The 24611-nt window shown below is 42.5% G+C and overlaps 2 protein-coding genes and 1 non-coding gene across 11 annotated transcripts in view; 1 reads left to right on the top strand and 2 right to left on the bottom strand.

The window, feature by feature from the left end:
• Positions 1-21590, top strand: part of unc-22 — a gene marked incomplete at both ends in the record, with an annotated part of 38311 nt that extends 16721 nt beyond the window's left edge. For 6 of the 9 annotated variants that reach the window (NM_001444112.1, NM_001444114.1, NM_069873.6 and 3 more), the window contains 18 exons: positions 7-60; positions 109-193; positions 246-406; positions 699-814; positions 1192-1357; positions 1721-1943; positions 1998-4616; positions 4666-5702; positions 5750-7194; positions 7242-7402; positions 7453-7737; positions 7787-8010; positions 8063-8444; positions 8491-18104; positions 18158-19774; positions 19834-20086; positions 20134-20231; positions 20541-20636. In NM_001444112.1, the coding sequence (NP_001431069.1) occupies positions 7-60; positions 109-193; positions 246-406; positions 699-814; positions 1192-1357; positions 1721-1943; positions 1998-4616; positions 4666-5702; positions 5750-7194; positions 7242-7402; positions 7453-7737; positions 7787-8010; positions 8063-8444; positions 8491-18104; positions 18158-19774; positions 19834-20086; positions 20134-20231; positions 20541-20636 (18636 nt within the window). Of the gene's footprint in view, positions 1-6; positions 61-108; positions 194-245; positions 407-698; positions 815-920; positions 948-1191; positions 1358-1720; positions 1944-1997; positions 4617-4665; positions 5703-5749; positions 7195-7241; positions 7403-7452; positions 7738-7786; positions 8011-8062; positions 8445-8490; positions 18105-18157; positions 19775-19833; positions 20087-20133; positions 20232-20540 lie in introns of all 9 variants that reach the window. The other 3 variants (NM_001444113.1, NM_001444115.1, NM_069872.6) reach the window with 2 other exon arrangements.
• On the bottom strand, positions 1541-1681 carry ZK617.21. The gene has a single exon (NR_056734.1). It is a non-coding gene; the product is annotated as an Unclassified non-coding RNA ZK617.21 (non-coding RNA).
• Positions 21498-23753, bottom strand: ZK829.9 (Major facilitator superfamily (MFS) profile domain-containing protein). Its single transcript, NM_069871.7, has 5 exons — positions 23460-23753; positions 23048-23400; positions 22506-23002; positions 22244-22459; positions 21498-22181 (listed from the first exon to the last, which is right to left on the bottom strand). Exons 1-5 carry the CDS (start codon positions 23548-23550, stop codon positions 21860-21862), a joined length of 1479 nt encoding a protein of 492 aa, NP_502272.1. The 5' UTR covers positions 23551-23753; the 3' UTR covers positions 21498-21859.
• Positions 23754-24611: the final 858 nt, after the last annotated feature.

Here is a 24611-nt window from a genome sequence, read left to right as displayed (position 1 = left end):
TTTCAGAGACGCTCTAGTATCGACATGAGACGTGAATCTGTTCAAGAAATTCTTGAAAAGGTTTGCTATCATTTTCAATTTTCCATTTAAATATTCCAAAATTTCTAGACGTCGACACCGCTCGTCCCAAGCGGTGCTTCAGGCAGTGCTCCAAAAATCGTCGAAGTCCCAGAAAACGTCACAGTCGTTGAGAGTATGATTTTAAGATTTTATTATTTTCAAATTTTAAATTGACAAATTTTCAGACGAAACTGCAATCCTAACGTGCAAAGTGTCGGGTAGTCCCGCCCCCACTTTCCGTTGGTTCAAAGGTAGTCGTGAAGTTATCAGTGGAGGTCGCTTCAAGCATATTACCGATGGAAAAGAACATACTGTGGCGTTGGCATTACTTAAGTGCCGATCCCAGGTTTGAATCTAGACTAAAATTATTTGGAAAACTGGAAAAAAAGAAATTGAGGATGTTCAAAGTTCTTGGCAGTTCGAAACTTCTTTTCACATTAAGAAAGTTATTATTTCCAATCAATCGAGGTTTTCCAACAAAAAAGTGTCATCTTATCTTTTTTTGTAAAATTAAATTTGATTCAATTGGAGATACCACCTCGACAAAAGGATATGCCTTGTTTTGTTTGACTTTTTAGTTTTAAAATGAAAAAGTTTTCAAATATAGATTAGTGTTCATATATTCTCCCGCTTTTCAGGATGAAGGTCCCTACACCCTGACAATCGAAAACGTGCATGGAACCGACTCGGCTGACGTCAAACTGTTGGTCACTTCGGATAATGGTCTCGATTTCCGAGCCATGCTAAAACACAGGTATTCATTATTATTAAAATTTATTTATTGATTTTCGATTTGTTTCCTTATCCCCTTTTCCATCTCTTCTCCTCTTCTAAATTATTTTCTTATCTCACTTGTTTAGCAATCAACAGCGGGCAAACTCCAAAAGGTTACTTCATATTTTCTCTGACCACAATGCTTCACTAACTTGCACTATCTTGAAATTCCAGCATGTTCACTTTACATGTCACATCGCAAAAAAATTTTCAACGCTTTTTCCTTTTTTCTTAGGAAAAAATAATTCAGTATATAATCAATTTAATCAACAACTTTCAGTTCAAGTTCAGTTCAAACAGTTTTGTTTTATTTATTTTCTGAGTTTCTTGTAAGACTAACCGATCAAACAATTTCAGAGAATCACAAGCTGGCTTCCAAAAAGACGGAGAAGGAGGCGGTGCTGGTGGTGGTGGCGGTGAGAAGAAGCCAATGACCGAAGCCGAGAGAAGACAGTCCCTCTTCCCCGGAAAGAAGGTTGAAAAATGGGATATTCCACTTCCAGAGAAGACCGTTCAACAACAGGTAGGACATAATTTTCAATTTATTCAATTTGTCTTTCGTTCGGTACTTGGGGAACACTCCCTGTCAGAAACTTGGAAAAATATTTGACTTTTGATATGTTGTAAAGTTTGGCAGAAAGTTACTCATTGAAAATTTTTTAGAAAGTTTTCAAAGTTACGCAGAGAGTTACCAAAGTTTCGCAGAAAGTTGCCAAAGTTTGACACAAAAATGTCAAAGTTTGGCCGAATGTAACCCAGTTAATTTTGATTTTCCCATAGATCCCAATGATAGAAATTGTTTGGACAAATTAAGATAATTCAATTTTTTTTGAAACAGAACATTTTAAAGAAAAACACTTTATCAGAGCTAAAACTCATATTTCAGGTTGACAAAATCTGTGAGTGGAAGTGTACCTACTCACGTCCAAATGCCAAAATTCGTTGGTACAAGGACAGAAAAGAGATCTTCTCCGGAGGTCTCAAATACAAGATCGTTATCGAAAAGAACGTGTGCACTCTGATTATCAACAATCCAGAAGTCGATGACACCGGAAAGTACACCTGTGAGGCTAACGGAGTACCAACTCATGCTCAGCTTACTGTACTTGGTTAGTTATTTTTTGGTATTAAGTTCTTCTACAACTTACAACTTCTTATTTCAGAACCGCCGATGAAGTACAGTTTCCTGAACCCGTTGCCGAATACACAGGAGATCTACCGTACTAAGCAAGCAGTGCTCACATGTAAAGTGAACACACCACGTGCTCCATTGGTATGGTACCGTGGAAGCAAGGCTATTCAAGAAGGAGATCCACGATTCATTATTGAAAAGGATGCCGTCGGTCGTTGTACACTTACAATCAAGGAAGTTGAGGAAGACGATCAAGCTGAATGGACTGCTAGAATCACACAAGACGTGTTCTCAAAGGTTCAAGTGTACGTTGAGGAGCCACGGCATACATTCGTTGTTCCAATGAAGTCGCAAAAAGTCAACGAAAGTGATTTGGCAACATTGGAGACTGATGTTAACGACAAGGATGCTGAAGTTGTTTGGTGGCATGATGGAAAGAGAATCGATATTGATGGAGTGAAATTCAAGGTTGAATCTTCAAACAGAAAGAGAAGACTTATTATCAATGGAGCTAGAATTGAAGATCATGGAGAGTATAAGTGTACAACTAAGGATGATAGAACTATGGCTCAGCTCATCGTTGATGCTAAGAATAAGTTCATCGTTGCTCTCAAAGACACTGAAGTTATTGAGAAGGATGATGTTACATTGATGTGTCAGACAAAGGACACAAAAACTCCTGGAATTTGGTTCCGTAATGGAAAACAAATTTCCAGTATGCCCGGAGGAAAGTTCGAAACTCAATCGAGAAACGGAACTCATACTCTTAAAATCGGAAAGATCGAGATGAACGAGGCTGATGTTTATGAAATCGATCAGGCAGGACTACGTGGATCTTGCAATGTGACTGTTCTCGAGGCAGAAAAGCGTCCAATTCTCAACTGGAAGCCAAAGAAAATCGAAGCAAAGGCTGGAGAACCATGTGTTGTGAAGGTTCCATTCCAAATCAAGGGAACACGACGTGGAGATCCAAAGGCTCAAATTCTGAAGAATGGAAAGCCAATCGATGAAGAAATGAGAAAGCTAGTTGAAGTTATTATCAAGGATGATGTGGCTGAGATTGTTTTCAAAAATCCACAACTTGCTGATACAGGAAAGTGGGCTCTCGAACTCGGAAACTCGGCTGGAACAGCACTTGCTCCATTCGAGTTGTTCGTTAAGGACAAGCCGAAACCACCAAAGGGTCCACTTGAAACCAAGAATGTTACTGCTGAAGGTCTTGATCTCGTCTGGGGAACTCCAGATCCAGATGAGGGAGCTCCAGTTAAAGCATACATCATTGAAATGCAAGAGGGAAGAAGTGGAAACTGGGCTAAAGTTGGAGAGACTAAGGGAACAGACTTCAAGGTTAAGGATCTTAAAGAACATGGAGAATACAAGTTCAGAGTCAAGGCTCTTAATGAATGCGGACTCTCTGATCCACTCACAGGAGAATCTGTTCTTGCCAAAAATCCATACGGCGTTCCTGGAAAACCAAAGAACATGGACGCAATTGATGTTGACAAGGATCACTGTACCCTTGCATGGGAACCGCCAGAGGAGGATGGAGGTGCTCCAATCACTGGTTACATCATTGAAAGAAGAGAGAAGTCCGAGAAAGATTGGCATCAAGTTGGACAGACCAAACCAGATTGTTGTGAACTGACTGATAAGAAGGTTGTCGAAGATAAGGAATACTTGTACAGAGTAAAAGCAGTCAACAAGGCTGGACCAGGAGACCCATGTGATCATGGAAAGCCAATCAAGATGAAAGCCAAGAAAGCTTCTCCAGAATTCACTGGTGGAGGCATCAAGGATCTTCGTCTTAAGGTCGGAGAAACTATCAAGTACGACGTTCCAATTTCTGGAGAACCACTCCCAGAATGTCTTTGGGTGGTTAATGGAAAACCACTGAAGGCTGTTGGAAGAGTCAAGATGTCTTCTGAAAGAGGAAAGCATATCATGAAGATCGAAAATGCAGTTCGTGCTGATTCCGGAAAGTTCACTATCACTTTGAAGAACTCTTCTGGCTCATGCGACTCGACCGCCACGGTCACTGTCGTTGGAAGACCAACTCCACCAAAGGGTCCACTCGATATTGCTGATGTTTGTGCCGATGGTGCAACCCTTTCCTGGAATCCTCCAGATGATGATGGAGGTGATCCACTCACAGGATACATCGTTGAAGCTCAAGATATGGACAACAAGGGAAAATACATTGAAGTTGGAAAGGTTGATCCAAACACCACTACCCTCAAAGTTAATGGACTCCGTAACAAGGGAAATTACAAGTTCCGCGTGAAGGCAGTCAACAACGAAGGAGAATCTGAGCCACTTTCTGCTGATCAGTACACTCAGATCAAGGATCCTTGGGATGAACCAGGAAAGCCTGGAAGACCAGAAATTACCGATTTCGATGCGGATAGAATTGACATTGCCTGGGAGCCACCACACAAAGATGGAGGAGCTCCAATCGAGGAGTATATTGTCGAAGTTCGTGATCCAGATACCAAAGAATGGAAGGAAGTCAAGAGAGTTCCAGACACCAATGCATCAATTTCTGGATTGAAGGAAGGAAAGGAATATCAGTTCAGAGTTCGGGCTGTTAACAAGGCTGGGCCTGGACAACCTTCCGAACCATCAGAGAAGCAATTGGCTAAGCCAAAATTCAGTAAGTTTAATTTGCATCATTTCAGAACCTAATTCTTATGAATTTTCAGTCCCGGCATGGTTGAAACACGACAATTTGAAATCTATCACCGTAAAGGCTGGAGCCACTGTTCGTTGGGAAGTCAAAATTGGAGGAGAACCAATTCCAGAAGTCAAATGGTTTAAAGGCAATCAACAACTCGAAAACGGAATTCAACTTACAATTGATACTCGCAAAAATGAGCACACTATTCTGTGCATTCCATCTGCAATGCGATCTGATGTTGGAGAGTATCGATTGACTGTCAAGAACTCGCATGGAGCTGATGAAGAGAAGGCTAACCTTACCGTTTTGGACAGACCAAGCAAACCAAATGGGCCACTTGAAGTTTCAGATGTCTTTGAAGATAATCTGAACCTTTCTTGGAAGCCACCAGATGATGACGGAGGTGAGCCAATCGAATATTATGAAGTCGAGAAGCTTGATACTGCCACTGGAAGATGGGTTCCATGCGCCAAAGTTAAGGATACGAAGGCTCATATTGATGGTCTCAAGAAGGGACAAACATATCAGTTCCGTGTCAAGGCTGTCAATAAGGAAGGAGCTTCTGATGCATTGTCTACTGATAAGGACACCAAAGCCAAGAATCCATATGATGAGCCAGGAAAAACCGGAACTCCGGATGTTGTCGACTGGGATGCTGATCGTGTCTCACTTGAATGGGAACCACCAAAGTCTGACGGAGGAGCTCCAATCACTCAATACGTCATTGAGAAGAAGGGCAAACATGGAAGAGACTGGCAAGAATGCGGAAAGGTTTCTGGAGATCAAACCAATGCTGAGATTCTTGGACTCAAGGAGGGAGAAGAGTACCAGTTCCGTGTGAAGGCTGTTAACAAGGCCGGACCGGGAGAGGCTTCAGACCCAAGCCGAAAGGTTGTTGCAAAGCCAAGAAACTTGAAGCCATGGATTGATCGTGAAGCAATGAAGACGATCACTATCAAGGTAGGAAACGATGTGGAATTCGATGTTCCAGTACGCGGAGAACCACCACCGAAGAAGGAATGGATCTTCAATGAGAAACCAGTCGATGATCAAAAGATCAGGGTAAGATTTTATATATTTTTGAACATTCTAATTTACGATTATTTCAGATTGAAAGCGAAGACTACAAGACCCGATTTGTGCTCCGTGGAGCAACTCGCAAGCATGCTGGTTTGTACACTCTTACTGCTACCAACGCTTCTGGAAGCGACAAACATTCCGTTGAGGTCATTGTGCTCGGAAAACCATCTAGCCCATTGGGACCTTTGGAAGTGTCGAATGTCTACGAAGATCGCGCAGATTTGGAGTGGAAAGTACCAGAAGATGACGGAGGTGCTCCAATTGATCATTATGAAATCGAAAAGATGGATTTGGCAACTGGAAGATGGGTCCCATGTGGAAGAAGTGAAACAACAAAGACCACAGTTCCAAATCTTCAACCCGGACACGAATACAAATTCCGTGTCAGAGCTGTGAACAAGGAGGGAGAATCCGATCCACTCACAACCAACACCGCAATCCTCGCCAAGAACCCATACGAGGTTCCAGGAAAAGTTGACAAGCCGGAATTGGTGGACTGGGATAAGGATCATGTTGATCTTGCATGGAATGCTCCAGACGATGGTGGTGCACCAATTGAAGCTTTCGTCATTGAAAAGAAGGATAAGAATGGACGATGGGAAGAAGCTCTCGTTGTTCCAGGAGATCAGAAAACAGCAACTGTTCCAAATCTTAAGGAGGGAGAAGAATATCAATTCAGAATTTCTGCTCGTAACAAGGCTGGAACTGGAGATCCTTCTGATCCTTCTGATCGTGTTGTTGCGAAGCCAAGAAACCTTGCTCCAAGAATTCATCGTGAAGATCTTTCTGATACAACTGTCAAGGTCGGAGCCACTCTCAAGTTCATTGTTCATATTGATGGTGAGCCAGCACCAGATGTAACATGGTCATTCAATGGAAAAGGAATCGGAGAGAGCAAGGCTCAAATTGAAAATGAGCCATACATCTCGAGATTTGCTTTGCCAAAGGCACTTCGTAAGCAAAGTGGAAAATATACCATCACTGCAACCAACATTAATGGAACTGACAGTGTCACTATCAATATCAAGGTAAAAAGCAAGCCAACGAAACCAAAGGGACCAATCGAGGTAACTGATGTCTTCGAAGATCGTGCAACTCTTGACTGGAAACCACCAGAGGATGACGGAGGAGAGCCAATTGAGTTCTATGAAATTGAAAAGATGAACACCAAGGACGGAATCTGGGTTCCATGTGGACGTAGTGGAGATACCCACTTCACAGTCGATTCACTCAACAAGGGAGATCATTACAAGTTCCGTGTCAAGGCTGTCAACAGCGAAGGACCTTCTGATCCATTGGAAACTGAAACCGATATTTTGGCTAAAAATCCATTTGATCGTCCAGATAGACCAGGTCGTCCAGAGCCAACTGATTGGGATTCTGATCATGTTGATCTCAAGTGGGATCCACCACTTTCTGATGGCGGCGCTCCAATTGAGGAGTACCAAATTGAGAAGAGAACCAAATACGGAAGGTATCGTTTTTTTTTAATTTGAAGTTTTGCCAATTCTAATTTTGCAGATGGGAACCAGCCATCACTGTTCCTGGCGGTCAGACAACTGCAACCGTTCCAGACCTCACACCAAATGAGGAATACGAATTCCGTGTTGTTGCTGTTAACAAGGGAGGCCCATCTGATCCATCTGATGCTAGCAAGGCTGTTATTGCTAAACCAAGAAACTGTGAGTTGATTGTTTAATTTTGAGGAAAAGTGCTATTTTTTAATTTTCAGTGAAGCCACACATCGACAGAGATGCTCTCAAGAATCTGACTATCAAGGCTGGTCAATCAATTTCCTTCGATGTTCCAGTATCAGGAGAACCTGCACCAACAGTCACATGGCATTGGCCAGACAACAGGGAAATCAGAAATGGAGGACGCGTCAAGCTTGATAACCCAGAATACCAATCAAAGCTGGTTGTGAAGCAAATGGAACGTGGAGACAGTGGAACTTTCACTATCAAAGCTGTCAATGCAAATGGAGAAGATGAAGCAACTGTTAAGATCAATGTTATTGGTGAGCATTAGTTTTCTTCAATTAATTTGGTTATATTTTAAATTTTCAGACAAGCCAACTTCTCCAAATGGTCCATTAGATGTTTCCGATGTTCATGGTGATCATGTCACTTTGAATTGGCGTGCACCAGATGATGATGGAGGTATTCCAATTGAAAACTATGTGATCGAAAAGTACGATACTGCAAGTGGAAGATGGGTTCCAGCTGCAAAGGTCGCTGGAGATAAGACTACAGCTGTTGTTGACGGTCTTATTCCTGGACATGAATATAAAGTGAGAATTTTTTAATCTTGAACTCAATTGCCTACAACATTTTGATTTTCAGTTCCGTGTCGCTGCCGTCAATGCTGAAGGAGAGTCCGATCCATTGGAGACCTTCGGAACCACACTTGCCAAAGATCCATTTGACAAGCCAGGAAAGACAAATGCTCCTGAAATTACTGATTGGGATAAGGATCATGTTGACCTTGAATGGAAGCCACCAGCAAACGACGGTGGTGCTCCAATCGAGGAATACGTTGTTGAGATGAAGGACGAGTTCTCGCCATTCTGGAATGACGTTGCTCATGTTCCAGCTGGACAAACGAATGCTACTGTTGGAAATCTCAAGGAAGGATCAAAGTACGAATTCAGAATCCGTGCCAAGAACAAGGCAGGATTGGGAGATCCATCTGATTCAGCATCAGCTGTTGCAAAGGCTAGAAATGGTAAGAGTCTAAATCAATTACTAATAATCATTGAATTAAATTATAGTTCCACCAGTCATCGATCGTAACTCGATTCAAGAAATCAAGGTCAAGGCTGGACAAGACTTCTCATTGAACATTCCAGTCAGTGGTGAACCAACTCCAACAATTACTTGGACTTTCGAAGGAACACCAGTCGAATCTGATGATCGTATGAAGTTGAACAATGAAGACGGCAAGACTAAATTCCATGTGAAGAGAGCTTTGCGTTCGGATACAGGAACCTATATCATCAAGGCAGAGAACGAGAATGGAACTGACACTGCTGAAGTGAAGGTTACTGTTCTTGATCATCCATCAAGCCCACGTGGACCTCTCGATGTCACTAATATTGTCAAGGATGGATGTGATCTTGCATGGAAGGAACCAGAAGATGATGGAGGAGCTGAAATCAGTCACTATGTCATTGAAAAGCAAGATGCTGCCACTGGCAGATGGACTGCTTGCGGAGAGAGCAAGGATACCAACTTCCACGTTGACGATTTGACTCAAGGGCATGAATATAAATTCCGTGTCAAGGCTGTTAACAGACATGGAGATTCGGATCCATTGGAGGCTCGTGAAGCTATTATCGCCAAGGATCCATTCGATCGTGCTGATAAGCCAGGAACTCCAGAAATTGTGGACTGGGACAAGGATCATGCAGATCTCAAGTGGACTCCACCAGCTGATGATGGAGGTGCTCCAATCGAAGGATATCTCGTTGAAATGAGAACTCCATCAGGAGACTGGGTACCAGCTGTCACGGTTGGAGCCGGTGAGCTCACTGCTACAGTTGATGGCTTGAAACCAGGTCAGACTTACCAATTCCGTGTCAAGGCTTTGAACAAGGCTGGAGAATCGACTCCATCTGATCCTAGCAGAACCATGGTTGCTAAGCCACGTCATCTTGCTCCAAAGATCAACAGAGATATGTTTGTTGCTCAAAGAGTTAAGGCTGGTCAAACTCTTAACTTTGATGTAAATGTTGAAGGAGAGCCAGCTCCAAAGATCGAATGGTTCTTGAACGGATCTCCATTGTCATCTGGTGGAAATACCCATATCGACAATAACACTGACAACAACACCAAGTTGACAACAAAGAGCACTGCTCGTGCCGATAGTGGAAAATACAAAATTGTGGCTACCAATGAAAGTGGAAAAGATGAACATGAGGTTGATGTCAACATTCTTGACATCCCTGGTGCACCAGAAGGGCCACTTCGTCACAAGGATATTACCAAGGAGAGTGTTGTGCTGAAATGGGATGAACCATTGGATGATGGAGGTTCTCCAATTACCAACTACGTAGTTGAGAAACAAGAAGACGGAGGTCGATGGGTACCATGTGGAGAAACATCTGATACTTCTCTGAAGGTTAACAAACTATCCGAAGGACATGAATACAAGTTCCGTGTGAAAGCAGTAAACCGTCAAGGAACATCTGCTCCATTGACTTCTGATCATGCAATTGTTGCTAAGAATCCATTCGATGAACCAGATGCACCAACTGATGTTACCCCAGTTGATTGGGATAAGGATCATGTTGATCTTGAATGGAAGCCACCAGCAAACGACGGTGGTGCACCAATTGATGCTTACATCGTTGAGAAGAAGGACAAGTTTGGAGACTGGGTTGAGTGTGCACGTGTTGATGGAAAGACAACAAAGGCAACTGCTGATAATTTGACTCCAGGAGAGACTTATCAGTTCCGTGTGAAGGCTGTCAATAAGGCTGGGCCAGGAAAACCATCTGATCCAACAGGAAATGTTGTTGCCAAACCAAGAAGAATGGCTCCAAAACTTAACCTCGCCGGACTTTTGGATCTCCGTATCAAGGCTGGAACACCCATCAAGCTCGATATCGCATTCGAAGGAGAGCCAGCCCCAGTTGCTAAATGGAAGGCCAACGATGCAACAATCGATACAGGAGCAAGAGCTGATGTTACGAACACACCAACATCCTCAGCAATTCACATCTTCTCTGCTGTTCGTGGAGATACTGGAGTTTACAAAATCATTGTTGAAAATGAGCATGGAAAAGATACTGCTCAGTGCAATGTTACTGTTCTTGATGTACCAGGAACTCCAGAAGGACCACTCAAGATTGACGAGATCCATAAGGAAGGATGTACATTGAACTGGAAGCCTCCAACTGATAACGGAGGAACTGATGTTCTTCACTACATTGTTGAGAAGATGGATACTTCTCGTGGAACATGGCAGGAAGTCGGAACTTTCCCAGATTGTACAGCCAAGGTTAATAAGCTTGTTCCTGGAAAGGAATACGCATTCCGTGTCAAGGCAGTCAATCTTCAAGGAGAATCAAAACCATTGGAAGCTGAAGAACCAATTATTGCAAAGAATCAATTTGATGTTCCTGATCCAGTTGACAAACCAGAGGTTACTGACTGGGATAAGGATAGAATTGATATTAAGTGGAACCCAACTGCAAACAATGGAGGAGCTCCAGTCACTGGATATATTGTTGAGAAGAAGGAGAAGGGAAGCGCAATCTGGACAGAAGCCGGAAAGACTCCTGGAACAACATTCAGTGCTGATAACCTGAAACCGGGAGTTGAATACGAGTTCCGTGTTATTGCTGTCAATGCTGCAGGACCATCTGATCCATCCGATCCAACTGACCCGCAAATCACCAAGGCTCGCTACTTGAAACCAAAGATCTTAACTGCTAGCAGAAAAATCAAGATAAAGGCTGGATTCACTCATAACTTGGAAGTCGATTTCATTGGAGCTCCCGATCCAACTGCCACTTGGACTGTTGGAGATTCTGGAGCAGCTCTTGCTCCAGAACTTCTTGTTGATGCCAAGAGCTCGACTACGTCAATATTCTTCCCATCTGCTAAACGTGCAGACAGTGGAAACTACAAGTTGAAGGTTAAGAATGAGTTGGGAGAGGATGAAGCTATCTTCGAGGTCATTGTTCAAGATAGACCGTCTGCTCCAGAAGGACCACTTGAAGTTTCTGATGTCACTAAGGATAGTTGTGTTCTCAATTGGAAACCACCAAAGGATGATGGAGGTGCTGAAATCAGCAACTATGTCGTTGAGAAGAGAGATACAAAGACCAACACCTGGGTTCCAGTTTCTGCATTTGTCACTGGAACCTCAATCACTGTTCCAAAACTCACGGAAGGCCACGAATACGAGTTCCGTGTTATGGCTGAGAACACCTTTGGTAGATCTGATTCATTGAACACCGATGAGCCAGTTCTTGCAAAGGATCCATTTGGAACACCAGGAAAGCCAGGAAGACCAGAAATTGTTGATACTGATAATGATCATATCGATATCAAATGGGATCCTCCACGTGACAACGGTGGATCACCAGTTGATCATTACGACATTGAGAGGAAGGATGCAAAGACTGGACGCTGGATCAAGGTTAACACATCTCCAGTTCAAGGTACTGCATTCTCGGATACTCGTGTTCAAAAGGGTCATACCTATGAATACCGTGTCGTTGCCGTCAACAAAGCTGGGCCAGGACAACCATCAGATTCGTCTGCGGCTGCTACTGCTAAGCCAATGCATGAGGCTCCGAAGTTCGATTTGGATTTGGATGGAAAGGAATTCCGTGTGAAGGCCGGAGAACCATTGGTTATTACTATTCCATTCACTGCATCCCCACAACCAGACATTTCATGGACCAAGGAGGGAGGAAAACCATTGGCTGGAGTTGAAACAACTGATTCTCAGACCAAGTTGGTTATTCCATCTACCAGAAGATCTGATTCTGGACCAGTCAAAATCAAGGCCGTCAATCCATACGGAGAAGCTGAAGCAAACATCAAGATCACAGTTATCGACAAACCAGGAGCTCCAGAAAACATTACTTACCCAGCTGTCAGCAGACACACTTGCACTCTCAATTGGGATGCTCCAAAGGACGATGGAGGCGCCGAAATCGCTGGATACAAAATTGAATATCAAGAAGTCGGGTCTCAGATTTGGGATAAGGTTCCTGGACTCATTTCCGGAACTGCTTATACTGTTCGTGGACTTGAGCACGGTCAACAATACCGTTTCAGAATCCGCGCAGAGAATGCAGTCGGACTTTCTGATTACTGCCAAGGTGTTCCAGTTGTTATCAAGGATCCATTCGACCCACCAGGTGCACCAAGTACTCCAGAAATCACTGGATACGATACCAATCAAGTATCCCTGGCATGGAACCCACCAAGAGACGACGGTGGTTCTCCAATTTTGGGATATGTCGTTGAACGTTTTGAGAAGAGAGGTGGCGGTGATTGGGCTCCAGTCAAGATGCCAATGGTCAAGGGAACTGAATGCATTGTGCCAGGACTTCATGAGAATGAAACCTACCAATTCCGAGTACGTGCCGTGAATGCTGCTGGACATGGAGAACCAAGTAACGGATCTGAGCCAGTCACCTGCAGACCTTATGTCGAGAAACCAGGTGCACCAGATGCTCCAAGAGTTGGAAAGATTACCAAAAACTCTGCTGAGCTTACCTGGAATAGACCATTGAGAGATGGAGGTGCACCAATTGATGGATACATTGTTGAAAAGAAGAAGCTTGGAGATAATGATTGGACCAGATGCAATGATAAACCAGTTCGTGATACAGCCTTTGAAGTCAAGAATCTTGGTGAAAAGGAAGAATACGAGTTCCGTGTTATCGCTGTCAATAGCGCCGGAGAAGGTGAACCATCCAAGCCATCCGATTTGGTGCTCATCGAGGAACAACCAGGACGACCAATCTTCGATATCAACAATCTCAAGGATATCACTGTCCGTGCTGGAGAAACAATCCAAATTCGTATTCCATATGCTGGAGGAAATCCAAAACCAATTATTGATCTGTTCAACGGAAACTCTCCGATCTTCGAGAACGAGAGAACTGTTGTTGATGTCAATCCAGGAGAAATCGTTATCACCACTACCGGATCAAAGAGATCGGATGCTGGTCCATACAAGATTTCTGCCACTAACAAATACGGAAAAGATACTTGCAAGCTTAATGTCTTCGTTCTTGATGCTCCAGGAAAACCAACTGGACCAATCCGTGCTACTGACATTCAAGCCGATGCAATGACGCTTTCATGGAGACCACCAAAGGATAATGGAGGAGATGCTATCACCAATTATGTCGTTGAAAAGAGAACTCCAGGCGGTGACTGGGTCACTGTCGGACATCCTGTTGGAACAACTCTTCGTGTCCGCAATTTGGATGCCAATACTCCTTACGAATTCCGTGTTCGCGCTGAAAATCAATATGGAGTTGGAGAGCCACTTGAAACTGATGACGCAATTGTTGCCAAGAATCCGTTCGATACTCCAGGAGCTCCAGGACAACCAGAAGCCGTTGAAACTTCGGAGGAAGCAATTACACTTCAATGGACAAGACCAACATCTGATGGAGGAGCTCCAATTCAAGGATATGTGATTGAGAAGAGAGAAGTCGGATCAACTGAATGGACGAAAGCTGCATTTGGAAACATCCTTGACACAAAACATCGTGTCACTGGACTCACTCCAAAGAAGACCTACGAATTCAGAGTTGCAGCTTACAATGCAGCTGGACAAGGAGAATACAGTGTTAACTCTGTTCCAATTACAGCTGATAATGCTCCAACAAGACCGAAGATCAACATGGGAATGCTTACTCGCGATATCCTCGCTTACGCTGGAGAACGTGCAAAGATTCTTGTTCCATTTGCTGCTTCACCTGCTCCGAAAGTCACTTTCTCGAAGGGTGAGAATAAGATCAGCCCAACTGATCCAAGAGTGAAGGTTGAGTACAGTGACTTCTTGGCTACATTGACGATCGAGAAGTCTGAACTTACTGATGGTGGACTCTACTTTGTTGAACTTGAAAATAGTCAAGGAAGTGATTCTGCTAGTATCAGATTGAAGGTTGTTGATAAACCAGCTTCACCACAACACATCCGAGTAGAGGATATTGCACCAGACTGCTGCACTCTTTACTGGATGCCACCATCATCTGATGGAGGATCGCCAATCACAAACTACATCGTTGAGAAGCTTGATCTTCGTCATTCTGATGGAAAGTGGGAGAAGGTTTCTTCATTCGTTCGCAATTTGAACTACACTGTTGGAGGACTTATCAAGGACAACCGTTATCGTTTCCGTGTTCGTGCCGAGACCCAATACGGAGTTTCAGAACCATGTGAGCTTGCTGATGTCGTCGTTGCCAAGTATCAGTTCGAGGTTCCAAATCAACCAGAAGCTCCAACTGTTCGCGACAAGGACTCCACTTGGGCCGAGTTGGAATGGGATCCACCAAGAGATGGAGGATCAAAGATCATTGGATACCAAGTTCAATACAGAGATACTTCTTCTGGAAGATGGATCAATGCCAAGATGGATCTTTCCGAACAATGCCATGCTCGTGTCACTGGACTTCGTCAAAATGGAGAATTTGAATTCAGAATCATTGCAAAGAATGCAGCTGGATTCTCGAAACCATCTCCACCATCTGAAAGATGTCAGCTCAAGTCTCGATTTGGACCACCAGGTCCACCAATTCATGTTGGAGCCAAGTCAATTGGCCGCAACCATTGTACAATTACCTGGATGGCGCCATTGGAAGATGGAGGATCAAAGATCACAGGATACAACGTTGAAATTCGTGAATACGGAAGTACATTGTGGACTGTTGCTAGCGACTATAACGTTCGTGAACCTGAATTCACAGTTGACAAACTCAGGGAGTTCAATGATTATGAATTCCGTGTTGTTGCAATCAATGCTGCTGGAAAGGGAATTCCATCTCTTCCATCTGGACCAATCAAGATTCAGGAATCCGGTGGAAGTCGCCCACAAATCGTTGTCAAGCCAGAAGACACTGCTCAACCATACAACAGAAGAGCCGTGTTCACTTGCGAAGCTGTCGGAAGACCAGAACCAACTGCAAGATGGCTTAGAAATGGAAGAGAACTTCCAGAGAGTAGCAGATATAGATTCGAAGCAAGTGATGGAGTCTACAAGTTCACTATCAAGGAAGTTTGGGACATTGATGCTGGAGAGTACACAGTCGAGGTGTCCAATCCATATGGAAGCGACACTGCCACTGCTAACCTTGTTGTTCAAGCTCCCCCAGTCATCGAGAAAGATGTTCCAAACACAATTCTTCCAAGTGGAGATCTTGTTCGTCTGAAGATTTACTTCTCGGGAACCGCACCATTCCGTCATAGTTTGGTATTGAACAGAGAAGAAATTGACATGGATCATCCAACAATTAGAATAGTTGAATTCGATGATCATATCTTGATCACAATTCCAGCCTTATCAGTGAGAGAAGCCGGACGTTACGAGTACACCGTTTCCAATGACTCTGGAGAAGCTACCACTGGATTCTGGCTCAACGTTACAGGACTTCCAGAGGCTCCACAAGGACCATTGCACATTAGTAACATCGGACCAAGCACTGCCACATTGTCATGGAGACCACCTGTCACAGATGGAGGTTCGAAGATTACCAGCTATGTCGTTGAAAAGAGAGATCTTTCAAAGGATGAATGGGTAACTGTTACATCAAACGTCAAGGACATGAACTACATCGTTACTGGATTGTTCGAAAATCACGAGTACGAATTCAGAGTATCTGCTCAAAATGAGAACGGAATTGGAGCCCCACTTGTTAGTGAGCATCCAATTATTGCTCGTCTTCCATTCGATCCACCAACTTCACCATTGAACTTGGAAATCGTTCAAGTTGGAGGAGACTACGTCACACTTTCATGGCAACGACCATTATCTGATGGTGGAGGTCGCCTTCGTGGATACATTGTTGAAAAACAAGAGGAAGAGCATGATGAATGGTTCAGATGCAATCAGAACCCATCTCCACCAAATAACTACAATGTTCCAAATCTCATCGACGGAAGAAAGTATAGATACCGAGTATTTGCTGTCAATGATGCAGGACTTTCCGATCTAGCCGAGCTTGATCAAACTTTGTTCCAAGCATCCGGTTCTGGAGAAGGACCAAAGATTGTCAGTCCATTGAGCGATTTGAACGAAGAAGTTGGAAGATGTGTCACATTTGAGTGTGAAATCAGTGGATCTCCAAGACCTGAATACAGATGGTTCAAGGGATGCAAGGAACTTGTTGACACCAGCAAGTACACTCTTATTAATAAGGGAGACAAGCAAGTCCTTATTATCAATGACTTAACGTCTGATGATGCTGATGAATACACATGCCGTGCCACCAACTCTTCAGGAACTCGTAGTACCAGAGCCAATTTGCGTATCAAGACCAAGCCACGTGTGTTCATTCCACCAAAATATCATGGAGGATATGAGGCGCAGAAGGGAGAAACTATTGAGTTGAAGATTCCATACAAAGCATATCCACAAGGAGAAGCCAGATGGACAAAGGATGGAGAGAAGATTGAGAACAACAGCAAGTTCAGCATCACTACTGATGATAAGTTTGCTACCCTCCGAATCTCGAATGCCAGTCGTGAGGATTATGGAGAATACCGAGTTGTCGTTGAGAACTCAGTTGGATCTGACTCTGGAACTGTTAATGTCACTGTCGCCGACGTACCTGAACCACCAAGATTCCCGATTATCGAGAACATTCTTGATGAAGCTGTCATCTTATCCTGGAAGCCACCAGCACTTGATGGAGGATCGTTGGTTACCAACTATACCATTGAGAAGAGAGAGGCGATGGGAGGATCATGGAGTCCATGTGCCAAGAGTCGTTACACCTACACAACAATTGAAGGACTTCGTGCTGGAAAGCAGTATGAATTCAGAATCATTGCTGAGAACAAACACGGACAATCGAAACCATGTGAGCCAACAGCTCCAGTTTTGATTCCAGGAGATGAGCGTAAACGCAGGCGAGGATATGATGTTGATGAACAAGGAAAGATTGTACGTGGAAAAGGAACCGTTTCTTCTAATTATGACAACTACGTTTTTGATATCTGGAAGCAATATTACCCACAACCAGTAGAAATCAAGCATGATCATGTTCTGGACCACTACGATATTCATGAAGAGCTCGGAACAGGAGCATTTGGAGTTGTGCACAGAGTAACTGAAAGAGCAACTGGAAACAACTTTGCTGCGAAATTCGTAATGACTCCACATGAATCTGACAAGGAAACTGTCAGAAAAGAGATTCAAACCATGTCAGTTTTGAGACACCCGACGCTTGTGAACCTTCATGATGCTTTCGAGGATGACAATGAAATGGTCATGATTTACGAGTTCATGAGTGGTGGAGAACTCTTCGAGAAGGTTGCTGATGAGCACAATAAGATGAGTGAAGATGAAGCTGTTGAGTACATGAGACAAGTCTGTAAGGGACTCTGTCATATGCATGAGAACAACTACGTACATTTGGATTTGAAGCCAGAGAACATCATGTTCACAACGAAGAGAAGCAACGAGCTGAAATTGATTGATTTTGGACTCACCGCCCATCTTGATCCAAAACAATCCGTCAAGGTTACAACAGGAACTGCCGAATTTGCCGCTCCAGAAGTTGCCGAAGGCAAGCCAGTCGGTTATTACACCGATATGTGGAGCGTTGGAGTTCTCTCTTACATTCTTCTTTCCGGACTTTCACCATTTGGAGGAGAGAACGATGATGAAACATTGAGGAATGTTAAGGTATGTTTTATTTTAATTATTAACTTGATATTAAACGTTAAAAATTATTTCAGAGCTGTGACTGGAATATGGACGATTCCGCTTTCTCTGGAATCTCCGAAGACGGAAAAGATTTCATCCGAAAGCTTCTTCTTGCTGATCCAAATACCAGAATGACTATTCATCAAGCTTTGGAGCACCCATGGTTGACACCAGGAAATGCTCCAGGACGTGACTCTCAAATTCCAAGCAGCAGATACACTAAGATCCGTGATTCAATCAAGACCAAATACGATGCTTGGCCAGAACCACTGCCACCACTTGGAAGAATCTCAAATTATTCATCATTGAGAAAGCATAGACCACAAGAGTACTCAATTCGTGACGCCTTCTGGGATCGATCTGAAGCTCAACCACGATTCATTGTGAAGCCTTACGGAACTGAAGTTGGAGAGGGACAATCTGCTAATTTCTATTGCAGAGTTATTGCATCTTCACCACCAGTTGTTACTTGGCATAAGGATGATAGAGAATTGAAGCAGAGTGTGAAATATATGAAGAGGTACAATGGAAATGATTATGGACTTACCATTAACCGAGTAAAGGGAGATGATAAGGGAGAATACACAGTCCGTGCAAAGAACTCATACGGAACCAAGGAAGAAATTGTATTCTTGAATGTTACCCGTCACTCTGAACCACTCAAATTCGAGCCATTGGAGCCGATGAAGAAGGCACCAAGTCCACCAAGAGTTGAAGAATTCAAGGAGAGAAGATCTGCACCCTTCTTCACATTCCATCTCAGAAATCGTTTGATTCAAAAGAACCATCAGTGCAAATTGACATGTTCTTTGCAAGGAAACCCTAATCCAACAATTGAATGGATGAAGGACGGACATCCAGTTGACGAAGATCGTGTTCAAGTTTCTTTCCGAAGTGGTGTATGCTCACTTGAGATCTTTAATGCTCGTGTTGATGACGCTGGAACATACACAGTCACTGCCACCAATGACTTGGGAGTTGATGTCTCCGAGTGTGTACTCACAGTTCAAACTAAAGGAGGTGAACCAATTCCACGTGTTTCTTCGTTCAGACCCCGAAGAGCTTATGACACATTATCAACTGGAACTGATGTCGAAAGATCACATTCGTATGCTGATATGAGAAGAAGATCCCTTATTCGTGATGTATCACCAGATGTACGATCAGCCGCTGATGATCTCAAGACAAAGATCACAAATGAACTTCCATCGTTCACAGCTCAACTTTCGGATTCTGAAACTGAAGTTGGAGGATCTGCTGAGTTTTCGGCGGCAGTCTCTGGACAACCTGAACCACTTATCGAATGGCTTCATAATGGAGAAAGAATCTCGGAATCCGACTCAAGGTTCCGTGCCTCGTATGTTGCTGGAAAAGCAACGTTGCGAATCAGTGACGCCAAGAAGTCGGATGAAGGACAATATCTGTGCCGTGCTTCAAACTCTGCAGGACAAGAACAAACCAGAGCAACATTGACAGTGAAAGGAGATCAACCACTTCTCAATGGACACGCTGGACAGGCTGTTGAAAGTGAACTTCGTGTAACAAAGCACTTGGGAGGAGAAATTGTGAATAATGGAGAGTCAGTTACATTTGAAGCTAGAGTGCAAGGAACACCAGAAGAAGTGTTATGGATGAGAAATGGACAAGAAGTGAGTTTTTAAAAAAATATTTTATAGTTTTGATAATAATTAATTTATCAAAGTTTCAGTTGACAAATGGAGATAAGACAAGCATCAGTCAAGATGGTGAAACACTATCTTTCACTATCAACTCAGCAGACGCATCAGATGCCGGACACTACCAACTGGAAGTTCGTTCAAAAGGAACAAATCTCGTATCTGTTGCATCCCTGGTAGTAGTTGGAGAGAAAGCTGATCCTCCAGTCACCAGGCTACCATCCTCTGTCTCTGCTCCTCTCGGCGGATCAACAGCATTTACGATTGAATTTGAAAATGTTGAAGGTATGTTATTGGTGGCGTTGCGTGAAAAACACATCTAAAATTTACAGGTCTGACAGTACAATGGTTCCGCGGATCGGAAAAAATTGAAAAGAATGAACGGGTCAAATCAGTCAAGACCGGAAACACCTTTAAGCTTGACATTAAGGTAATAATTTCAAACCGGATATTCTGTATTACCAATTCGAAAATGTTATTTATTGATGCATAGGTCTCAAAACGATCAAAACTTCACGGTTACAGTATTCGAAAGTGTTGCCTAATTTTCTACAATTTTTCCTTTATTTTTGGAAAATTCCTAGAAAAAAAATCAACGTTTTAGCTTTAGAAATAAAAAAAATAAACTGAAACTATTATAGAATAGTTGTGGATACGCTAGCTACAAAGTTTTTAAGCGTCTCGAGACCTGCTACCGTAGTTTTGCGTTAAAAAACCCTACTCTATAATTTAATTTCAGAACGTCGAACAGGACGACGACGGCATCTATGTCGCCAAAGTAGTAAAAGAGAAGAAGGCAATTGCAAAATATGCGGCAGCTCTTCTCCTTGTCTAATCATCCTGCCACCACCACTTTAAACTTCATTATATTTGTATCTATTTTCTGTAGTCTTCACATCTAGCCTCCTATGTCTCTTTCTTTTATTTTAATTTCAATTTCCATTCTCTCCTCCTAATTTCTGAAATTTTCTCCGTTTTCGCCAAATTTCTTTCGCCATCCGATATTCGTGTTTGTTTTATCGTTTTTTTTTCAATCAAGTAATAAGCCCGGCCCCTGTCAAAACGATGCTTTCTTTATTGTAATCATCCAAAATTCTAATTGATTTTTCTTAACATTTTTCCCTTTAAAAACACACAAACCTGCTTCATTGTAATTTTCGAGAAGTTTCAGTTTTTTTCAATGTTTTCCAGCAAAACTTTACAAAATTTTAAGTCAAATTTCAAAACATTTTTCTATGATTTATCTGTTTTTATTTCTTCATTTTCCATTTCCTTCAATGATTCAAGAATTGGGACGCTTGTTTCAGAACGTGGAATTTTAATTTCAATTGTTTCTCATTTCTCCATGATTTCTCTTTTGTTTCCATCTTTTTCAGTCAGATTTTCAGTTTGGGACCCTGAATCTCTCTGATCCACTTTCCATGATTAGGTATCAATTCTTAATATTTGCTGATTATGCTTGAATTCGGGACAAATTCTTCATAAGGTTGCAATTTTTATGTCTATTTCTTGAGTATTTTTCCAATAGCTTTAGTTTGGTAGACTCCACATATCCTGGTGTTTTCTTTTCTCACGATTTTTTCCATTGTATGCGTTCTGAAATTTGACTTGAAAATTTTCTGCTTCTTGTAGATGCTCAAAAAACTTGAAATTCTACTGAAACTGCTCATCTTCTCTAAAAACTGTAAATCTTTCATCTAGTCAGTCTGAGGTGTTTTTATTTCTCTCTATTTTCTCTGGAATTCAAATGTTGTTCTAATACATAATAATAGTAAACGAATAATATTGTATTTTTTGAAAACAAAAAAACAACATTCAATGCAAATTTAAGTACATAAATAACTGTTGACTGAGAAATGTTTGATACCAGCAAATTTTGAGTGAGAATTTGAAAGACATGCTGTGATATGATATGGGTCAACTAAATACATAATTTCGAGGTGTCATGGGATAAGTAAAGTGTTACAGAATATATCAAAAATACATGAAGTAGATATACAGAGACTACCCCGCGATCCATCTCAAGTGCTCAGGAATGAAGAATAAAATGCGATGTGATTAGGCAATTGAAGTGATAACATCTCTGCTTGGTTCTTTATCTTCGACGATTCCTTTCAATTCGTTGATGATAACATGAATTTCGCGGCCACTTGTCTCCGGAAGACACACCAGTAGATAGACAAGTGCGAATGCGGACGGAATGGCAAAAAGCAATACGAATGAGAATGCGCCGATGCTCATGAAAAGTGGAATCGTCGCAAAGTTGGTGACGACAACGAGGCAGCTGTGAATCGAGTAGACCAAGCAGAACATCATTGATCGGTCGGCCAATGGTGAGAGCTCCGGTGGAATTGACCAGATGACAGGCCCAACTCCGATTCTGAAAGTAATTATTTTATTCATGACGATCTATTGTATCGTTGATTTTCCAATGCTACTTACCCATATGACATGATGAATCCAAAACAAGCTCCCATAGCGATCGACTTCTGGTGCATTTGCTCAGATACCGCGAAAATTGTCAGGAAGAGAACTGTGCAAGAACCGCAAGTGAGTAGAAGAATTCTGCGAGGCAATTTGTCAATAATAAGAGTTGAGCAAATGGAAGAGATTGTTAGAACAACCATCATAAAGCTTGAAGCCAATTGTGATGTTTTCCTATAAAATAATTTAAAATTGGAGTTTTCGGTTTGAAATAACTTACATATCAACTCCCATATCTGTGAAAAAGAATGTACTGTTCTGAAGGATCGGATAGAATGGAAGAGTCAGAATCGCAGCGGATACTGACAACATCATAGCTTTTCGGAGATGAGGTTTCTTCAGAATGTGCATTACAGAAGTGGCGGAATCGGCTTTCTCCTCGCTGTTATTGTTGTTATTAGCATCTTCTTTGTGATGGTGTTCCATTGAATCGATAAGAAGTGTCTGATCAGGAAGAGAGCCTTGGAAAAATCGGAGAGATTTCAATGCTGCCACTTTATCCTTCTTGACTAGCAACAAGAACTTTGGAGTGTCAGGCATCCAAAGGATAAATGCAGTTGATAATATTCCTGGGATAACTGGCACAAACAACAGCACTGATAGTGAGTGACCAAGAAGACCTTCGTGTCCGAGAAGCATTCCAAGAAGACACATTGTGGAATAACCAGTAGAATATAATGATGACATGGTTCCACGCAATGAAGATGGAGAGATTTCCTGAAAAATAAAAATAAATGAACAATTTTTATAACTCCTAATTACCTGTAGATACAGAATCAACGCAGCATCACTCAACGGGGAGAAAACGGCGGCAATCAATCGACCAGCAATCAGGACTTCCGAGTACGGCGTGAAACTGGCGAGCATTTGCATAGCTCCGGCCAACGTCATGAAAGCGATTGAGAGAGCAAATGCTACCTTGCGACCATAATTATCACAGAGAAACGGACTTGACATTGCTCCAACAACTTGGAAGAGATACCATGCCGAGTTGATTCCAGATTTCAAAAGGGATACTTCTTCATGATCCAGAGGACGATATCTTTCGGTGAACGAGTTGTTGAGGTACTCGTTGAGTTTGTGGACAGCGGTATTGACAGATGTGTGAGAGAATCCTGTAATTATTGAAATGAATAGTTAAGGTTTATAAATTTTAAAAAACGCGTTTACGAACCTGATGGGAAGTTAGTCATGGCAGTGAGTAAGGAGCAGATGAGAAGGAGGCGGATGCCATTCCATGAAAGTAGAGATGGATCGGAAGACATTCCAAAAGCACAGGGGAAATTGAGAAAGGTCGCGGGGTAGTTAGTCTATGAAGTTGTGGCTTCAGTGGATCGGTTGCGGTCTTCGGCAGATTATCGTTTGGGCCACGCCACAAACACTGCCTCTTCGTGGACTATTCTTCTGCCGTGTGCTTTCGGTTTGTTCCGTTTGAGAGTTGAGCGAGTGTGTTGAATGGGCTCTGAAAAAAATACAATTTAAAAACTATATAAGAAAATCATATTGATGAGTCATAAGAGAGGTTCCGCAAGTCAAGAAAAAGAATTAGCATGCAGGAATGGAATGAGAGAACACTAGTGGCCCTTTTACAATAGACAGACAGCCTCCGCCTTCCCACGAGGTGACTTCGTTGCGCGGACAGACGGGGAGAAGACGGAGAAAAAGGAGTCGATTATGACGATGAGGGGTATTTGCATACAGTCTCACAATCAACACGTACGGAGAACGCACTCAATTTGTACGGAATAATTGGATGAGCGAGAACATTCTTGTAACTTCGAGAAGATAAAACATTTTTGGACATTGAACAATGCGGAACACAAGCGAGCAAACTTTAAAAATCCAAGATGACTGGGGAATTTATTATTGATCTCCCGTTGGAACTTGCCCCCACATCTAATCTTGTTGCCGTTGTTATTTTGTTGTGGCTGTCTCGTCGAAGGATGGTCTAGTCAATAAGGTAGATCAAAAATAAATTATGAGAAAATTTTGCGAGCGTATTTTTTTGATAATACACAAACTGTTTGCGATTTAGCCTCTGGCAATATGCCAAGTTGTGTTCTGAAATCTGATGCAATATGAACGGTTTGTCCAGGAAAAGGACCTTCGATAGAGGTGAGACGGTCAACGATTGTTCAAACACAATGAGAAAGGGCTTGACAATCTTCGAAAATCATTGTTTAAATAGAAACGAAAAGAGCTCATCTCATATTTGTTTTACGGTTAGTTGAACCGCCGCTCAAAATGTTTACCGTAATTAGAATGAAGAAAAATATGGGGGAATACCTTTCGTCATAAGCGCTGATTGTGATAATATCAAAATGAC

This window comes from Caenorhabditis elegans, chromosome IV (genome assembly GCF_000002985.6).
Source record: "Caenorhabditis elegans chromosome IV".
Lineage (NCBI taxonomy): Eukaryota > Metazoa > Nematoda > Chromadorea > Rhabditida > Rhabditidae > Caenorhabditis > Caenorhabditis elegans.
The sequence above is the reverse complement of the archived record's forward strand: the minus strand, read 5'-3'. Positions and strand labels throughout refer to the sequence as shown.

What these genes read in the sequence shown, in the direction of transcription:
- ZK829.9 (NM_069871.7), bottom strand. Translation starts at nt 23,550, where the DNA reads ATGTCTTCCGATCCATCTCTACTTTCATGGAATGGCATCCGCCTCCTT. An exon ending in ACAGATATGGGAGTTGATAT is followed by an intron (nt 22,460 to 22,505) that starts GTAAGTTATTTC and finishes ATTATTTTATAG; the next exon opens with GAAAACATCACAATTGGCTT. An exon ending in GGATTCATCATGTCATATGG is followed by an intron (nt 22,182 to 22,243) that starts GTAAGTAGCATT and finishes AATTACTTTCAG; the next exon opens with AATCGGAGTTGGGCCTGTCA.